This window comes from Ostrea edulis, chromosome 8 (genome assembly GCF_947568905.1).
Source record: "Ostrea edulis chromosome 8, xbOstEdul1.1, whole genome shotgun sequence".
Taxonomy (NCBI): domain Eukaryota; kingdom Metazoa; phylum Mollusca; class Bivalvia; order Ostreida; family Ostreidae; genus Ostrea; species Ostrea edulis.
This window is the reverse complement of record NC_079171.1, coordinates 56017345-56038061: the sequence shown is the minus strand read 5'-3', so window position 1 is coordinate 56038061 and position 20717 is coordinate 56017345. Positions and strand designations below refer to the sequence as shown.

At 35.3% G+C, this 20717-nt stretch overlaps 1 protein-coding gene across 1 annotated transcript in view; it reads left to right on the top strand.

Annotated features, from left to right (window-relative positions):
* The window catches only part of LOC125660879 (sodium-coupled monocarboxylate transporter 1-like), a 44972-nt gene that overhangs the window by 5431 nt on the left and 18824 nt on the right, over positions 1-20717 (top strand). The window contains exons 2-11 of the mRNA XM_056146503.1: positions 542-950; positions 1670-1738; positions 3997-4048; positions 5885-5952; positions 7644-7724; positions 8944-9017; positions 9123-9263; positions 12467-12602; positions 15582-15667; positions 16986-17098. Of these exons, the coding sequence (XP_056002478.1) occupies positions 603-950; positions 1670-1738; positions 3997-4048; positions 5885-5952; positions 7644-7724; positions 8944-9017; positions 9123-9263; positions 12467-12602; positions 15582-15667; positions 16986-17098 (1168 nt within the window). The 5' untranslated portion in view covers positions 542-602. The remainder of the gene's footprint in view (positions 1-541; positions 951-1669; positions 1739-3996; positions 4049-5884; positions 5953-7643; positions 7725-8943; positions 9018-9122; positions 9264-12466; positions 12603-15581; positions 15668-16985; positions 17099-20717) is intronic.

The following is a 20717-nucleotide window of genomic DNA, read 5'->3' as shown; positions in this document are numbered from 1 at the left end:
GATCAAACGTTCGAGAGATCAATAGACAATAGTAAATTTGCCTACTTATATAGAGAGAAAATTCGGGGCCGTGATTTCACTTTGAGAGATCGAGAACTTCGAGAGATCAAAGTTTGAGCCATCAAGAGTCACCTGTATTTGAACCCTGATAGAGATGAATTTAGCACCAACACTAATTATTTACTTATTTTACAATTAACACTAATTATTTACTTATTTTACAATTAACACTAATTATTTACTTATTTTACAATTTATTTGAATATTTCTCTAGCAATAATTGGATGTATGTTGAACTGTGATATTGCATGCATTCATGTCAATACTACTATGCTAGCTACCATAGAGATTTATTCAACTTTATTTCATGGGAAAAGGTGAAATGTCAGTGATCTTTGGGTCAATTTGGGGTCGAAATCTGGCTCTTAGATGTTAAGAGGAGTTGTTGTTTGAATTTAGGCATTTAATTAACTCTTTTGTCATTGAAGGTGTAAATAGCCTGGAGGATGGTACAGATTTTAGAACTCTTTTTTCATTGAAGGTGTAAATAGCCTGGAGGATGGTACAGACTTTAGAGCTATGTTAACAGAAAAATAAATGGTATGGCAGTCCATCCAGAAAACAACTTCACCGTAGTCGACTGGGCGATCTTCTCGGGGCTTCTCATCTTTTCAGCATGCATCGGTGTTTACTATGCACTGGCAGGAGGCAAGCAGAAGACCACCAAGGAGTTCCTCATGGCAAATCACAACCTGAAAATAGTTCCTGTAGCCACATCTATTCTCGTATCCTTCCTGTCGGCCATTTTGATCCTGGGGGCACCTGCTGAGATGTATTTTAAGGGGACACAGTACTATCTGTACATGTTCGGTCAAATGACGGCGGTTGTCCTGGCAACAGTTTTGTTTGTGCCTTTATTTTACCCATTGAAATTGACCAGCATGTATCAGGTGAGACATTTTGAATTATCGTTTATTATGCGACACATGTAATGATTTACAATACTAGAAACAGTGCTGTATTCTAATTTATAAAAAGGAAATTTATGTCTGCATTGAATCGTGGCTGATGCACTTACTGAAAACGATTTGTATGGAAGATTTTGTCCACCATATATTCTTTTTGACCGCTACAATTTAATCATACATTTCAACATGCGGACAGTTTGAATTTTTCAAATGTCCAGTATGCAAGAAGTATGTTTCAAAATTTTGTTTTGAATTAGCACTAACATGACCAAAGGGCAGATTGATTGTCAATTTAAGCATTTTTAAATTTTAAAACAAAACGTGGACTACTTATTTATACTTCATTGCCTCTAGTGAAATTCAAGACCCACTAACATAAAACACTGTCATACATTGTTCATACATAAGCTGTGAATGAAGTGATGTGTATATTATAATTCCAATGTTATTTATTACAATTGTTTTGATTGGACAAAAATAAAGCTGAACAAGAGTTTTTAAAACCTAAGTGCTAATTTGTAAAAAAAAAAAAAAAAAAAAAAAAGAAAAGAAAAAAAAAGGTTGTCAAGACTTTTACGTGTGTAAATAGACATGATAGATAACCAAAAACTACATCTAGGTGTCCATGTTTTTTTTTTAGTTTAAAATTTATGTTTTGAACCGTTTTATATCTCGACTGTATTGTACTACGATCTTTGTAGTATATTGAACTGAGATTCAAATCCAGGGCTGCAAGACTCACAGCAACCGTCATCAACATTTTCTCCACAGTGAGTACGAGACTGTCATGTGAAATTATTGAAGGGCACCTGCTACAAACAGAGGGTTAGGTGCCTGGGTTGATGTGTATATTTTGGCTTATTCTTGCTGTAATTCATATGTCAAGTATTAAAGTCGTAAAACATTAGGAAATTGTATATTTTCTATGATGTTCAAAAGTTGTAACGTATTCCCCCTCCCTATGACACTCCGTACAGAGATTCTCTACATTGACACGTATATATATTATATAGGATACAGAGATTCTCTACATTGACACGTATATATGTTATATAGGATACAGAGATTCTCTACACTGACACGTATATATGTTATATAGGATACAGAGATTCTCTACACTGACACGTATATATGTTATATAGGATACAGAGATTCTCTACACTGACACGTATATATGTTATATAGGATACAGAGATTCTCTACACTGACACGTATATATGTTATATAGGATACAGAGATTCTCTACACTGACACGTATATATGTTATATAGGATACAGAGATTCTCTACACTGACACGTATATATATTATATAGGATACAGAGATTCTCTACACTGACACGTATATATATTATATAGGATACAGAGATTCTCTACACTGACACGTATATATATTATATAGGATACAGAGATTCTCTACACTGACACGTATATATATTATATAGGATACAGAGATTCTCTACACTGACACGTATATATATTATATAGGATACAGAGATTCTCTACATTGACACGTATATATATTATATAGGATACAGAGATTCTCTACATTGACACGTATATATATTATATAGGATACAAATTTTGTATTTGACATTTGTGTGATAGGGGTACCCTCCAAATTGACGTAAACTAATGATTCCACAGTTGTGAGGTGATACTTCACCCATGTGACCATGTCAAGTCTGCATGCACTGGTCACACACTACCGGTCACTTTACTGATAACACACACTACTGGTCATTCACACAACCCATCACTCACACTACCAGTCACTCATACAACCGGTCACACACACTACCGGTCACTCATACAACCGGTCACACACACTACCGGTCACTCATACAACCGGTCACACACACTAAAACTCACACTACCGGTCACTCACACAACCGGTCACACTACCGGTCACTCACACAACCGGTCACACACACTAACAATCACACTACTGGTCACTCACACTAACACTCACACTACCGGTCACTCACACTAACGGTCACTCACAGTAACACTCACACTACCGGTCACTCACACTACCGGTCACTCACACAACCGGTCACACTACTGGTCACTCACACTAACAGTCACACTACTGGTCACTCACACTACCGGTCACTCACACTACTGGTCACACACAACCGGTCACACTACTGGTCACTCACACTAACACTCACACTACCGGTCACTCACACTACCGGTCACTCACACAACCAGTCACACTACTGGTCACTCACACTAACAGTCACACTACTGGTCACTCACACTAACACTCACACTACCGGTCACTCACACTACCGGTCACACACACTACCGGTCACACACACTAACACTACCGGTCACTCACACTACCGGTCACACACACTAACATTCACACTACTGGTCACTCACACAACCGGTCACACTACTGGTCACTCACACTACCGGTCACACACACTAACACTCACACTACTGGTCACTCACACAACCGGTCACACTACTGGTCACTCACACTACCAGTCACTCACACTAACAGTCACACTACTGGTCACACACTACCGGTCACTCACACTAACACTCACACTACCGGTCACTCACACTAACACTCACACTACCGGTCACTCACACTACCGGTCACTCACACTAACAGTCACACTACCGGTCACTCACACTACCGGTCACTCACACTACTGGTCACTCACACTAACAGTCACACTACCGGTCACTCACACTACCGGTCACACACACTACCGGTCACACACACTAACACTCACACTACTGGTCACTCACACAACCGGTCACACTACTGGTCACTCACACTACCGGTCACTCACACTAACAGTCACACTACTGGTCACACACACTAACAGTCACACTACCGGTCACTCACACTAACACTCACACTGCCGGTCACTCACACTAACACTCACACTACTGGTCACTCACACTACCGGTCACTCACACTAACAGTCACACTACTGGTCACTCACACTACCGGTCACTCACACTACCGGTCACACTTCTGGTCACTCACATGTTTCTTGTATCTTTCAGCTGATATACACAGGTGTCGCATCATTTGCTCCAGCCACAGCCTTACATGCAGGTACGTGTCATTTGAATTACTGTGTCACACAGATTACAGGTGTCATTATGTGAATTACTGTGTCACAGAGATTACAGGTGTCATTATGTGAATTACTGTGTCACAGAGATTACAGGTGTCATGTGAATTACTGTGTCACAGAGATTACAGGTGTCATTATGTGAATTACTGTGTCACAGAGATTACAGGTGTCATTATGTGAATTACTGTGTCACACAGATTACAGGTGTCATTATGTGAATTACTGTGTCACAGAGATTACAGGTGTCATTATGTGAATTACTGTGTCACAGAGATTACAGGTGTCATTATGTGAATTACTGTGTCACAGAGATTACAGGTGTCATTATGTGAATTACTGTGTCACAGAGATTACAGGTGTCATTATGTGAATTACTGTGTCACAGAGATTACAGGTGTCATTATGTGAATTACTGTGTCACAGAGATTACAGGTGTCATTATGTGAATTACTGTGTCACAGAGATTACAGGTGTCATTATGTGAATTACTGTGTCACAGAGATTACAGGTGTCATTATGTGAATTACTGTGTCACAGAGATTACAGGTATGTGTCATTTGAATTACTGTGTCACACAGATTACAGTTACATATCATTTTGTGAATTACTGTGTCACACAGATTTCAGGTATGTGTCATTTGAATTACTGTGTCACAGAGATTCTTCAAATCAAATCTAAGACAAGCATGTTAAATACTAGTATTCAATCTATATTGTTATGTAGATTCCATTTTAATAATATAAGTTTGTGTCATGGATGATGTTCACGTGTAACAGTGAAAATAATCAAACATGTTATAATGCTACCTTGATTCAAAGGTCAGAAATTTTTTTAATTTCATTTGAAAGATAAGCTATTATGAATGATAAACGTAAGTAAATAAAAGATTTATTAGGATATGATGGTGCATGCCTTAGGCCAAAAATATATATGTTGGTCTCCTCTTTCCCTACCTACCCTGAAAAATTCTGCTGACCCTAACACATTTTTTTCGATTCTCACAGATTTTGCAAATGTCATCACTACAACAAGAATATGTTTATCGACTTATTTATTAAGTTATTTATTATGCACTAATACTAGACAGATTCCAAAACACAGAAACAATTTTTGTTTACAGTAAAGTGAAGATATGTATTGATTCATCATATAAATTGTATTTGATTACTAAATGATCACTTTATTTTATGCATAGTAGAATACTAACTCATTAGATTTTTCAACTTATAAAATAAAAAAAAAAACAAAAAAAAACTTACCTACCTACCGACCCTTAAAAATTTTGAGGTGAAAGTGGAAACCAACATATATATATATATATATATATATATATATATATATATTTTTTTTTTGCCTATAAGGTAAACTGTGTATGCTGTGGTATGATAATGACCTTCTTTCCTCAAAAGATACAATTCATGTATTCTTTGTTCCTCTACTTTTTATTATTTTTTTATTATTGAGTTAACTGTGATCAAGCGACAAGTCTTGTTAAACTGCAGATCACATGGGTTGAAGTCCCACATGCATGTTCATTTTTTTTCTGATTGACTTTCAACTAAAATTGCAAATTTTGAGATTTATTGATTGATTGTATCTTGTTTAACATCTCTCTTGAAAAATTTTCACTCAATTGGAGACATCACCAAGACCAAGTGAAGAGCCTCAAATTTAGGCCTTTCCTCAGCGCTAATGGCCATTAAACTTTAAGCTGAAAGAATCCAAATTCAAAATATCATTCATCATTTGCCGTTCATTCATAAAATTTTTGGATGTATATTGCAAATCCCTAATAATCTTTTTTTTAATACAGTGACAGGATTTCCTGAATGGGCCTCCTTTCTTCTGATAGGATTTGTGTGCACATTTTACACATTTATGGTGAGTTTGATCTACACTACATTTTACACATTTATGGTGAGTTTGATCTACACTACATTTTACACATTTATGGTGAGTTTGATCTACACTACATTTTACTCATTTATGGTGAGTTTGATATACACTACATTTTACACATTTATGGTGAGTTTGATCTACACTACATTTTACTCATTTATGGTGAGTTTGAGCTACACTACATTTTACACATTTATGGTGAGTTTGATCTACACTATACTGCATTTCAGCACCAATCCTTGTTCTGTTATTGCATATCTGTATGGGAAGGTTGACAGCTCATACGAGAGGATGGTTCATCCTGAATCATTACAATCTAAGGTTGGGAATTGCCAAAGATACATTGTTTATTCTGATTGGCTGAAAATATGTATTTGATATTGTGATGCCATCCAATGTAGCAGTGTAACCAAGGAAAGAAGAAAATGTTAAATACATGTAATATACCCTACTGTTTAATACAAATCCACACAGGTACAAGGAACCTTGATAGTATGGGATAAAAAAATACAATGTAGCTAGGTGTCCACAGGGATTCCTTATATCTAGGTTTACTGTATATCTGTCTGGAATTCCTTATATCTCCTCCTAGGCACCTGATCCCACCTCTGGTGTGTCCAGGGGTCCCGTGTTTGCCCCACTATCTATTTTGTATTGCTTATAGGAGTTATGAGATTGATCACTGTTCGTTATCTTCGCCTATCATCTAGGTATTATTGTATTTCTATCCACAGAAATTCCTCGTATCTAGGTTTTACTGTGTTTGTGTCTACATGAAGTCCTTATATATAGGTTTTACTGTAATTCTGTCTACAGGAATTTTTCATATCTAGGTATTTCTGTCTACAGGAATTCCTTATATCTAGGTTTTACTGTAATTCTGTCCACAGGAATTCTTTATACCTAGGTTTTACTGTAATTCTGTCCACAGGAATTCCTTATATCTAGATTTTACTGTAATTCTGTCCACAGGAATTCCTTATCTCTAGGTTTTACTGTAATTCTGTCCACATGAATTCCTTATACCTAGGTTTTACTGTAATTCTGTCCACATGAATTCCTTATACCTAGGTTTTACTGTAATTCTGTCCACAGGAATTCCTTATACTTAGGTTTTACTGTAATTCTGTCCACAGGAATTCCTTATACTTAGGTTTTACTGTCCACAGGAATTCCTTATACCTAGGTTTTCCTGTAATTGTCCACAGGAATTCCTCATACCTAGGTTTTATTGTCTATATCTGTCTACAGTAGGTCCTTATATCCAGATTATTTTATCTCTCTCTTCCAGTGACAAAAAATCCGAAAAACCTCAAAGTATCAAAGTATAAACAAATTGTCATACCAACCATTGTCTAATCTACCATTAGTTTGCAAATCTAATGAAGAGCATGGACATTTTACTGACAGACGTACAGCATTGTAGGGGTTACAGAATAGTACAAAAGTTGTAGTATGGGATATATGTTATACATAATTATGTAAAAGATGCACCGTAATAATATATTTTAAGTGGTTTATGCAGGGTAATTATGCAAATATATGTAAATGTGCAATAAGTATGCAAATAAATAATATGTAAAGTTGTGTAAAAGGCGAATATTGATTCTTACATTTACAGGGTGTTATAAAAGTTGAGTATAATACAATTATGCTGTCTCTTACATTTACAGGGTGGTATAAAAGCTGTGGTATGGGTTGATGCATTTCAGGCCATCATCATGTTTGGCACTTTGTTGACCATAGTGATTAAGGTAAAGTTCAAAAGATGACACATCAGACAGTTTGACATAGCAAGTACAAATACGGTAGATAATGCATTATATGCAAATGATGACACCTCAGACAGTTTTACATAGCACGTACAAATGCGGTAGATAATGTATATACAATATTTTTATTGGGTCACTTGAGTAAACTCAGGTGACCTATTGCAATTGGTTTGTCGTCAGTTAGATAAAAAAAAAAGGAGTCTCTTGGGAGATGAACTTAGCAGCATTAATTTCAGAAGATCCTTGACACTGGAAAGCCTGTAACAGTCTCCAGGGTGTGTGACTCTTTTGCTATCTGCAGCTGATATTAAATTTTGTGAACTGGGATAAATGTTAATAATTATATAAACTCTACTTTCAAGGGGAGGAAGAGTATATTTCACCAGAAAATGATCAAATTTGGCTAATGTTGTCCCATAAGATGGGTCGACATGCCAGATATGGAAATGTTGAAATTTCTTTAGCCAACAAGCATAGCAGTGGAATGACTGTCTCAGTAAATCTGTTACATGTACATATTTAGCTGTATATTTATAGATATTTTTATTAGGCTACTGTCTCAGTAAATCTGTTACATATATGTAAGTGTATGTTTATATAGGTGTATATACTGTAGGTGTATACTTATAAATATGTTTGTCAGGCTACTGCCTCACTAAATCTGTTATATAAGTGTGTGTGTGTATATATATATATATATATATATATATATATATATATATATATATATTTATATCTCTATAGTTGTGTAGCGGTCAGCCGGGTTCAATCACCGGTTGCCAGATAGCTCAGTTGGTAGAGCACCTGACTAGAGATTATGGGGACCCGGGTTCGAATCTCGGTCTGGTCCATTGTATTTTTTCCCTTCCTGTTACATTTGGTGCCGTAGACCAGTCCCTGGAACTGACAGGTGAAAATGCCTGCCAGGGGATAAAGATCCTGGGTTGATGTCTTCAAGTGTGGAGACATTTAAGGAGGGAGGAATGTAGCGGTCAGCCGGGTTCGATCGCCAGTTGCCAGATAGCTCAGTTGGTAGAGCACCTGTCTAGAGATTCAGGGGGCCCGGGTTTGAATCCCGATCTGGTCCATTGAATTTTCTCCCTTCCTGTTACAGTTGTATATATATATAGATTTTTTAGTCAGGCTACTGTCTCAGTATATCTGTTCTATAGGTATATATTTATAGAATTTTTATTGTCAGGCTACAGTAGAAGTAGGTGGATTTTCCAGAGTGTGGGAGCTGAATGAAGAATGGGGTCGTATAAACTTCTGGAAGTAAGTACTTGCCCTACAATGTCAAACGCATGTGTTGATTGGTGAATCATTTCTAGTCCGGCAGACTCCATTGTGGTACTAAACTATTTTTGTTTCCATTATCAGTTTTGATGTTGACCCCACGGTCCGACACACTTTCTGGGCCCTGACATTTGGAGGGATGATAAATTGGGTCGGGACGTTCGGAGCAAGTCAACAAAGCATTCAGAGGTTCAGCGCCCTGCCTTCCCTGAGGGAGGCAAAGATGTAAGTAGTTACCTGTAGACATCAGAGGTTCAGCGCCCTGCCTTCCCTGAGGGAGGCAAAGATGTAAGTAGTTACCTGTAGACATCAGAGGTTCAGCGCCCTGCCTTCCCTGAGGGAGGCAAAGATGTAAGTAGTTACCTGTAGACATCAGAGGTTCAGCGCCCTGCCTTCCCTGAGGGAGGCAAAGATGTAAGTAGTTACCTGTAGACATCAGAGGTTCAGCGCCCTGCCTTCCCTGAGGGAGGCAAAGATGTAAGTAGTTACCTGTAGACATCAGAGGTTCAGCGCCCTGCCTTCCCTGAGGGAGGCAAAGATGTAAGTAGTTACCTGTAGACATCAGAGGTTCAGCGCCCTGCCTTCCCTGAGGGAGGCAAAGATGTAAGTAGTTACCTGTAGACATCAGAGGTTCAGTGCCCTGCCTTCCCTGAGGGAGGCAAAGATGTAAGTAGTTACCTGTAGACATCAGAGGTTCAGTGCCCTGCCTTCCCTGAGGGAGGCAAAGATGTAAGTAGTTACCTGTAGACATCAGAGGTTCAGTGCCCTGCCTTCCCTGAGGGAGGCAAAGATGTAAGTAGTTACCTGTAGACATCAGAGGTTCAGTGCCCTGCCTTCCCTGAGGGAGGCAAAGATGTAAGTAGTTACCTGTAGACATCAGAGGTTCAGTGCCCTGCCTTCCCTGAGGGAGGCAAAGATGTAAGTAGTTACCTGTAGACATCAGAGGTTCAGTGCCCTGCCTTCCCTGAGGGAGGCAAAGATGTAAGTAGTTACCTGTAGACATCAGAGGTTCAGTGCCCTGCCTTCCCTGAGGGAGGCAAAGATGTAAGTAGTTACCTGTAGACATCAGAGGTTCAGTGCCCTGCCCATCAGTGGAATAGTTAGCTTCTTCTGATTCAGTATTTTAAGTTTAAAAACCTTTATATTAAGTTGTTCATAGCTTAGATATGTAGATAAGCTGTTCATAGATTGGATGTGTAGATAAGTTGTTCGTAGATTAGATATGTAGATAAGTTGTCCGTATATTGAATATGTAGATAAGCTGGATGAAATATATTAGGGGCAAGATCAAAAGTTCATTGTCTGACAAATAAGTAAATTTACATAATTCTCATCAGGACACTTCCCCCCCCCCCTTCCCTTTTCCCACTTGAAACTAAATATTATGAGTTTCGATCCAAATTGATTATCAAGGACACATACTAATATCACATCTATGCTCTACTTTCAGTTGTCATTTGTTTGCTCTGCTGAACATTAGAATTTAACTTAGATATTCAGAACAGAATTTTTAGCCGAGTTGCAACGAAGTTGAACTCGGATATTGGTTTGGTGATGCAGGCGGTTGGGCGTCAACAATTGTTTCCGGATGATAACTCGAAAAGTTTACAATCTAATCAAATAAATCTTTGATATATTGTTGGGTACCTTTGGAGAAAAATGATCAAAGGTCAAGGTCACAGTGACCGAAAATAGAAAGAAAATTTCAGGAAAATTTGGTTTCCGGATGATAACTCCGAAAGTTTAAATCCAAATCAAATGATACTTAAAGATATTGTTATGTACCAGGTAAGGAAGACCCCTATTGATTTTGGAGAAAATGGGTCAAAGGTCAAGGTCACAGTGACCGAAAATAGGTTTAAAATTCCAAAAGGATTTTGGTTTCCGGAGGATAACTCGAAAAATTTTAATTTGAATCAAATGAAACTTGGATATATTGTTGGATACCAGCAAAACAAGGCCTCTATTGATTTTGGAGAACAAAGGTCAAGGTCACAGTGACCAAATATAGATTGAAAACTTCAGACAAATATGGTTTCTGGACAGTAACTCGAAGAGTTTAAGACTGAAATTAGTTCTTCACAATTATAAATATACCATGTCATTCCTGGCTTTACAATGTATCCCATGCAACTTGGCTCATGCACCCCTGGGTGCATATACTGATTTTTTTTCTAGATTTCATAGCCCATTGAAGTAGTGATACCTTTTCACTAGTATTCAGGTGACTGATAAGGCCTGTGGGCCTCTTGTATTATATATACTCAGTAACTTGGTTTTATATTGTACATACTCAGTAACTAGGTTTTATAATATACATACTCAGTAACTAGGTTTTATAATGGCCCAGGTGTCATACATATGTGTTATTCTTGTGTGGCCAGTGGATCTGATTTCTCTAGCTCCCTCTTAAACTGCATTTATTTGTCATCAGGAGTTTTATTATTTCTCTTCAAGTTTTGACAAGTATTTATGACGATAATTAATTGCTAGGTGTCCTTGAAAAGATTTTTCTCATGTGGAGAAAATGACATTTTTACTACGCTGAAAAGATATTTTAGTTTGTTGACATAAATTCTATTGTTAGTTTTACCCGTATACATACATGTAGGTCCCACGCTGTCCTATATTATTCCAAGGTCTAAAGAGAAATCTATTCTCATAATGATATTGGAACTGCATTCACCTGAAGTTTTTTGTTTGTTGTATTTTTAAGTTAATTATTAATTACCTTCCATCAGGGATTTGTCATGCTTATTAAAAGATAAATAGCATGTGCACATTTACCTGGGAGACAGAAAAATAACTCCAAAATATTTTGACATTAAGAATTTGGATTTTTGGAACTGGAACACTATATCATCAGATAATGCCGAGGGGGGAGGGGGGGGGGGGGGGTAGTCCAAAACTACCTTAGATGATATGAGGTATACATGGAACAGGTTCTGATTGGGTATAATTGGAATGAATGCATTTATTGAATTTTAAAGCCATGTTGCTGAACTGTGTGTGTGTGGGGGGGGGGGGGGGGGGGGGGGGGGAGCTGTTACTAATGGTAATTTAATTGAATTTCAGAGTCGTGTTGCTGAACTGTGGGGGGGCTGTTACTAATGGTAATTTAATTGAATTTCAGAGCAGTGTTGCTGAACTGTGTGGGGCTGTTTCTAATGGTGTCGACAGCCTGTCTAGCGGGGATTGCTGTGTTACTAATGGTAATTTAATTGAATTTCAGAGCAGTGTTGCTGAACTGTGTGGGGCTGTTTCTAATGGTGTCGACAGCCTGTCTAGCGGGGATTGCTGTTACTAATGGTAATTTAATTGAATTTCAGAGCAGTGTTGCTGAACTGTGTGGGGCTGTTTCTAATGGTGTCGACAGCCTGTCTAGCGGGGATTGCTGTGTTACTAATGGTAATTTAATTGAATTTCAGAGCAGTGTTGCTGAACTGTGTGGGGCTGTTTCTAATGGTGTCGACAGCCTGTCTAGCGGGGATTGCTGTGTTTGCATTTTACGCAATGAAGGGATGTGATCCATCCAGCAATGGGGAAATCAAAAATCCAAACCAGGTATCCATAATCTAAAATCCAAATAGGTATCCATAGTCAAAAATCCAATCCAGGTATCCATAATCAAAAAATCCAAACCAGGTATCCATAATCAAACTATCCAATCGAGGTATTCATAATAAAAAATCCAATCCATGTATCCATAGTCAAAAATCCTATCCAGGTATCCATAATTCAAAAATCCAATCCAGGTATCCGTAATTCAAAAATCCAATCCAGGTATCCATAATCAAAATATCCAATCCAGGTATTCATAATCAAATATCCAATTCAGGTATCCATAATTACAAATCCAAACCAGGTATCCATAATCAAAAAATCCAAACCAGGTATCCATAATCAAACTATCCAATCCAGGTATTTATAATCAAAAATCCAATCCATGTATCCATAGTTAAAAATCCTATCCAGTTTTTCATAATTCAAAAATCCAATCCAGATATCCATAATTTAAAAATCAAAACAGGTATCCTGGTGTTAAATGATCAATTAATCAAAAATTAAAACCAGGTTTCCATAATTATAAAATCCAAACCGGGTATCCTTAATAAAAAAAAATCCAAACCAGATATTCGTAATTAAAAAATCCAAACCAGGTATCCATAATACAAAACTCTAATCCAGGTATCCATAATCAAAAATCCAAACTAGGTATCTATAATCTAAAATCCAAAGAGGTATCCATAGTCAAAAATTCAATCCAGGTATCCATAATCAAAAATCCAATCCAGGTATCCATAATCCAAAAATCCAAACCAGTTATCCATAATAAAAAATCCAAACCTGGTATCCTTAATCCAAAAATCCAAACCATGTATCCATAATCAAACAATACAAACCAGGTATCCATTATTAACAAAATCCAAACCAGGTATTCATAATTCAAAAATCCAATCCAGGTATCCTGGTGTTAAATGATCAAATGATCAAAAATTCAAACCAGGTATCCATGATTATAACATTCTAACCAGGTATCCATAATTAAAAAATCCAATCCAGGTATCCATAATTAAAAAATCTAAACCAAGTATCCATATAATCAAAAAATCCAAACCAGGTATCCATTATCAAAAAATCCAATCCAGGTAACCATAATCGAAAAATCCAATCCAAGTATCCAGGAGTTAAATGATCAATTATTAAAAAATACAATCCAGGTATCCATCTGTTGAATATTCAAAATTACGTGAACCAGATATCAAAATGATAAAATGATCTGAAAATCCTGACCTGAGCTATCAAGATGTTAAAAGTAAAATAATGTGGTGTGACACAGAGCTTGTCTGTCGTTGGACGTCACGATAGATTATAAATAGATCACACTTAATGCGGTGTGACACAGCTTTTCTGTCATTGTGTCGTTGGACGTCATGATAGATTATAAATATATTTAATGTGGTGTGACAGAGAGCTTGTCTGTCGTTGGATTAGGTTATATCTATAATGGATTATAGGTTTCACAAACTGCTTTAGATGGCTGGATTCCATTGCACACTATGTAAAAGCTTTTTTCGTTTAAGCCATGGTACATGTGTACAGATACAAATGTATGTAGGAGAACTTTAAAGCAATCTCATGAATTTAGGAGAAATTGATATTCCCCCAAATAAAAAGTGAGTTGCAGCACTAATCATGCAAGAAGTGAGTCGCAACACTAATCATGCAAGAAGTGAGTCACAGCACTAATCACGCAAGAACAGGTAACTGTCATATAATGATACTGTGTGGATTTAACATTTTACATGTGATTTAACATTTTACATTTTGATTTAACATTTTACATGTGATATAACATTTTTTATTATATACTTTCAATTTCATCTCTTCTTTTTTCTTTAAAAGTTTGCGGGCAAATATCACACGATATATCCCCGGAAACATTCGGCCCGCAAACATTACATCACAATCAAATTTCTACGCCGTTAATTTTCAAATTTTTCGTGTTTTTCATCTTTTACTCAGTTAAACTGATAAAGTTATTGTTAAAAATAAAATTATTGTTAGTTTCTAAATGAAATTGAAAGTATTTAATAAAAAGGTTATAGACTTTGTATGGGAAATATGACGACCTCGTTTTTTGTCGCGGACGGACCTCGCAAGCTCGATCCGTCGACACGCCAAAAAACTCGGTCGTCATATTTTCCCATACAAAGACTATAACCTATAAACATGTGATTTAATATTTTACATGTGATTATAATATTTTACATGTGATTTAATATTTTACATGTGCTGTAACATTTTACATTTGATCTAACATTTTACATGTGATTTAATATTTTATGTGTGATTTAATATTTTATATTTTACATGTGATTTAATATTTTACATGTGATTTAATATTTTACATGTGATTTAACATTTTACATATGATTTTAACACTTTACATGTGATTTAACATTTTACATATGATTTTAACATTTTACATATGATTTAACATTTTACATATGATTTTAACACTTTACATGTGATTTCTCGTTTTACATATGATTTAATATTTTACATGTGATGTAACATTTTACTTGTGATTTCTCGTTTAACGTGTGGTTTATCGTGTTACATGTGATTATAATATTTTACATGTGATTTAATATTTTACATGTGATATAACATTTTACATGTGATTTAATATTTTACATGTGATATAACATTTTACATGTGATTTAATATTTTACATGTGATTTAATATTTTACATGTGATGTAACATTTTACATGTGATTTAATATTTTACATGTGATATAACATTTTACATGTGATTTAATATTTTACATGTGATTTAATATTTTACATGTGATTTAATATTTTACATGTGATTTAACATTTTACATGTGATTTAATATTTTACATGTGATTTAACATTTTACATGTGATTTAATATTTTACATGTGATATAATATTTTACATGTGATTTAATATTTTACATGTGATATAACATTTGACGTGTGATTTATCGTTTTTCGTGATTTATCGTTTTGCAGATCATCCCCTTGTTTGTGATAGAGATGCTTCATTACCCCGGAGTGCCTGGTCTATTTATAGCGGGGCTTTTCAGTGGAGCATTAAGGTCAGCGTTAGTTCTATCTCCACAGAGATAAAGATCGCGGGTAAAAATACCACATTTTTTTCGAAGGGACAGAAACCCATTTTGTGACTTGTTAGAGACAATGTACTTAAAGAACCACTGGACTTGGTCTCAGGACCAGTGTCTAAATTAGAAGGCTGTACTTGAGCCAGTTATCCGAGCACAGATTTGTTTACCCACATGAATGTACACTGTAGATGCCTATTAATCAGATGCATATTTTACGTGGTGGTGTGTACCAGATGTGTGATTCGAAAGATGATTTTGAAATTTAAAGTTTTGATGGAATTTTATTCAGTCTCTGATCTCTCTTACCTTTGATTTTCGCTCTGATCTTTGCTTCCTCTCTGATCTTTGATTTTCGCTCTGATCTTTAATTTTCTCTCTGATCTTTGCTTCCTCTCTTACCTTTAATTATACCCCCCGCAACAAGTTGTGGGGGGGTATACTGGAATCGGGTTGTCCGTCTGTCTGTCCGTCCGTCCGTCCGTCTGTAGACGCAATGGTTTCCGGGCTCTAAAGCATTATCCTTTCCACCTACCGTCACCATATCATATATATGGACTACCCATGGGATGAAGATGTTCCCTATCGATTTTGGGGACAAAAGGTCAAAGGTCAAGCGCACTGGACATCGAAGTAGCAATATGGTTTCCGGGCTCTAAAGCGTTATCCTTTCCACCTACCGTCACCATATCATACATATGGACTACCCATGAGATGAAGATGTTCCCTATCGATTTTGGGGTCAAAAGGTCAAAGGTCAAGTGCACTGGACATCGAAGTAGCAATATGGTTTCTGGGCTCTAAAGCGTTATCCTTTCCACCTACAGTCACCATATCATACATATGGACTACCCATGGGATGAAGATGTTCCCTATTGATTTTGGGGTCAAAGGTCAAGTACACTGGACATCGAAGTAGCAATATGGTTTCCGGGCTCTAAAGCGTTATCCTTTCCACCTACAGTCACCATATCATACATATGGACTACCCATGGGATGAAGATATTCCCTATCAATTATGGGGTCAAAAGGTCAAAAGTCACGCGCACTGGACATCGAAGTAGCATTATGGTTCGGTTTGTCATGCCATTTGTTTTTTACACTCAGAAAAGAGGTAGTTTATACCTATTACGAACACCCTTTGGGAGATTGGGGTAAGCGGGGGGTATTCTTAGTGAGCATTGCTCACAGTACCTCTTGTTTTTGCTCTAATCTTTGCTTCCTCTCTGATCTTTAATTTTTGCTCTGATCTTTAATTTTCTCTCTGATCTTTAATTTTCGCTCTGATCTGCAGTTCGGTGTCGTCCAACCTGAGCTCTCTAGTGGCCACGTCCTGGGAAGACATCATTAAACCTCACGTGAAGAACAAGTCGGAGATCACTCACGCCTGGATAACCAGAATGTTAGGTAAGGGCTGATAATGGCGTTGTTGGCCGAGTGGTTAGGCCGTCAGACTCTCGACCGAAAGGTCGTGGGTTCGAGTCCTGGCCGCGGCAGGGCTGACGTTGTGTCCTTGGGAAAGGCACTTTTTATGAATTTCCTCACTCCACCCAAGTGTAAAAGGGGTACCTGGCTATAGACAGTGAAAGATATTGTTAGAATGTTAGTGCTCTAGCGCTTGTAATGGCAGCTTGCACTGTATGCTTCCTAGGAGGCTGAGAAAGTTCTAGATTGATATAAGGTCTGCCGGGGTAATAATGTACATTACATTTGTAAAGCACCTTTGAGCGTACATAGTGTATGAAAAGGGTGCTATATAAATATGTTATTATTATTATTATCATAATATCAGTGATTTATTGACCTTTGACATTTATTATTAAATCATTATTACTATCATTATTATCAAACTACAAAGACTTGATTGTCTGTGATCCATGATGTTTCGATGTATAGACAGTGCTTGTTCCTGTCTTTTTTCAATTTTAATTGATGAACTAGTACAGAAATCGTGCATTGTATGAAATACGATATGATGTAGCTAATTTTAAAATGTATGTCTTGAGACAAAACTGCATTGCATTGATTAAGGTGCTGAAATAAACGTGTTTAACAATATATTGCATTCAATTACTGCATACTATTTCCCCCATGCGTAACATTGGATGTGAAAAAACGCATACTTATCCCCCAGCATAAGTAAGCACTTCTACAGTAGATTCACGATTATCGCGTCATTCTGAAACAAAGCGATTGTGTAATATTCATCACTGGTATTACAGATTGAGTTTTCAGTGATACTGTTTGTTATTGATATAAGGAATTGATTTTTTAGTGATATTGTTTGTTATTGATATAAGGGATTGATTTTTCAGTGATATTGTTTGTTATTGATATAAGGGATTGATTTTTTATTGATGCTGTTTGTTATTGATATAAGGGATTGATTTTTCAGTGATATTGATTTTTTAGTGATACTGTTTGTAATTGATATAAGGGATTGATTTTTCAGTGATACTGTTTGTTATTGATATAAGGGATTGATTTTTCAGTGATACTGTTTGTTATTGATATAAGGAATTGATTTTTTAGTGATACTGATTGTTATTGATATAAGGGATTGATTTTTTAGTGATGCTGTTTGTTATTGATATAAGGGATTGATTTTTCAGTGATATTGATTTTTTAGTGATGCTGTTTGTAATTGATATAAGGGATTGATTTTTCAGTGATACTGTTTGTTATTGATATAAGGGATTAATTTTTCAGTGATATTGTTGTTATTGATATAAGGGATGGAATTTTTAGTGATGCTGTTTGTTATTGATATAAGGGATTGATTTTTCAGTGATATTGATTTTTCAGTGATACTGTTTGTTATTGATATAAGGGATTGATTTTTTAGTGATATTGTTTGTTATTGATATAAGGGATGGAATTTTTAGTGATACTGTTTGTTATTCATATAAGGAATTGATTTTTTAGTGATACTGTTTGTTATTGATATAAGGGATTCATTTTTCAGTGATGCTGTTTGTTATTGATATAAGGGATTGATTTTTTAGTGATACTGTTTGTTATTGATATAAGGGATTCATTTTTCAGTGATGCTGTTTGTTATTGATATAAGGGATTGATTTTTTAGTGATACTGATTGTTATTGATATAAGGGATTGATTTTTTAGTGATGCTGTTTGTTATTGATATAAGGGATTGATTTTTTAGTGATACTGATTGTTATTGATATAAGGGATTGATTTTTTAGTGATATTGATTTTTTAGTGATACTGTTTGTTATTGATATAAGGGATTGATTTTTTTAGTGATACTGTTTGTTATTGATATGATGATTGATTTTTCAGTGATATTGATTTTTTAGTGATATTGTTTGTTATTGATATAAGGGATTGATTTTTCAGTGATATTGTTTGTTATTGATATAAGGGATTGATTTTTCAGTGATACTGTTTGTTATTAATATAAGGGATTCATTTTTTAGTGATACTGTTTGTTATTGATATAAGGGATTGATTTTTTAGTGATACTGTTTGTTATTGATATAAGGGATTGATTTTTTAGTGATACTGTTTGTTATTGATATGATGATTGATTTTTCAGTGATATTGATTTTTTAGTGATACTGTTTGTTATTGATATGATGATTGATTTTTCAGTGATATTGATTTTTTAGTGATATTGTTTGTTATTGATATAAGGGATTCATTTTTCAGTGATACTGTTTGTTATTGATATAAGGGATTGGTTTTTCAGTGATACTGTTTCTTATTGGTATAAGGGATTCAATTTTCAGTGATACTGTTTGTTATTGGTACAAGGGATTCATTTTTCAGTGATATTGTTTTTTCAGTGATATTGTTTGTTATTGGTATAAGGGATTCATTTTTTAGTGATACTGTTTGTTATTGATATAAGGGATTGGTTTTTCAGTGATACTGTTTGTTATTGATATAAGGGATTGATTTTTTAGTGATACTGTTTGTTATTGATATAAGGGATTGATTTTTCAGTGATACTGTTTGTTATTGATATAAGGGATTGATTTTTTAGTGATACTGTTTGTTATTGATATGATGATTGATTTTTCAGTGATATTGATTTTTCAGTGATACTGTTTGTTATTGATATAAGGGATTGATTTTTTAGTGATGCTGTTTGTTATTGATATAAGGGATTGATTTTTTAGTGATATTGTTTGTTATTGATACAAGGGATTAATTTTTCAGTGATATTGTTGTTATTGATATAAGGGATGGAATTTTTAGTGATACTGTTTGTTATTGATATAAGGGATTGATTTTTCAGTGATATTGATTTTTTAGTGATGCTGTATGGTATTGATATAAGGGATTGATTTTTCAGTGATACTGTTTGTTATTGATATAAGGGATTGATTTTTTAGTGATATTGTTTGTTATTGATATAAGGGATTGATTTTTCAGTGATATTGATTTTTTAGTGATACTGTTTGTTATTGATATGATGATTGATTTTTCAGTGATATTGATTTTTCAGTGATACTGTTTATTATTGATATGATGATTGATTTTTCAGTGATATTGATTTTTCAGTGATACTGTTTGTTATTGATATGATGATTGATTTTTCAGTGATATTGATTTTTCAGTGATACTGTTTGTTATTGATATGATGATTGATTTTTCAGTGATATTGATTTTTCAGTGATACTGTTTGTTATTGATATGATGATTGATTTTTCAGTGATATTGATTTTTTAGTGATACTGTTTGTTATTGATATGATGATTATTGGTACAAGGGATTAATTTTTCAGTGATATTGTTGTTATTGATATAAGGGATGGAATTTTTAGTGATACTGTTTGTTATTGATATAAGGGATTGATTTTTCAGTGATATTGATTTTTTAGTGATGTTGTTTGTTATTGATATAAGGGATTGATATTTTAGTGATACTGTTTGTTATTGATACTGTTTGTTATTGATATAAGGAATTGATTTTTTAGTGATGCTGTTTGTTATTGATATAAGGGATTGATTTTTCAGTGATATTGATTTTTTAATGATGCTGTTTGGTATTGATATAAG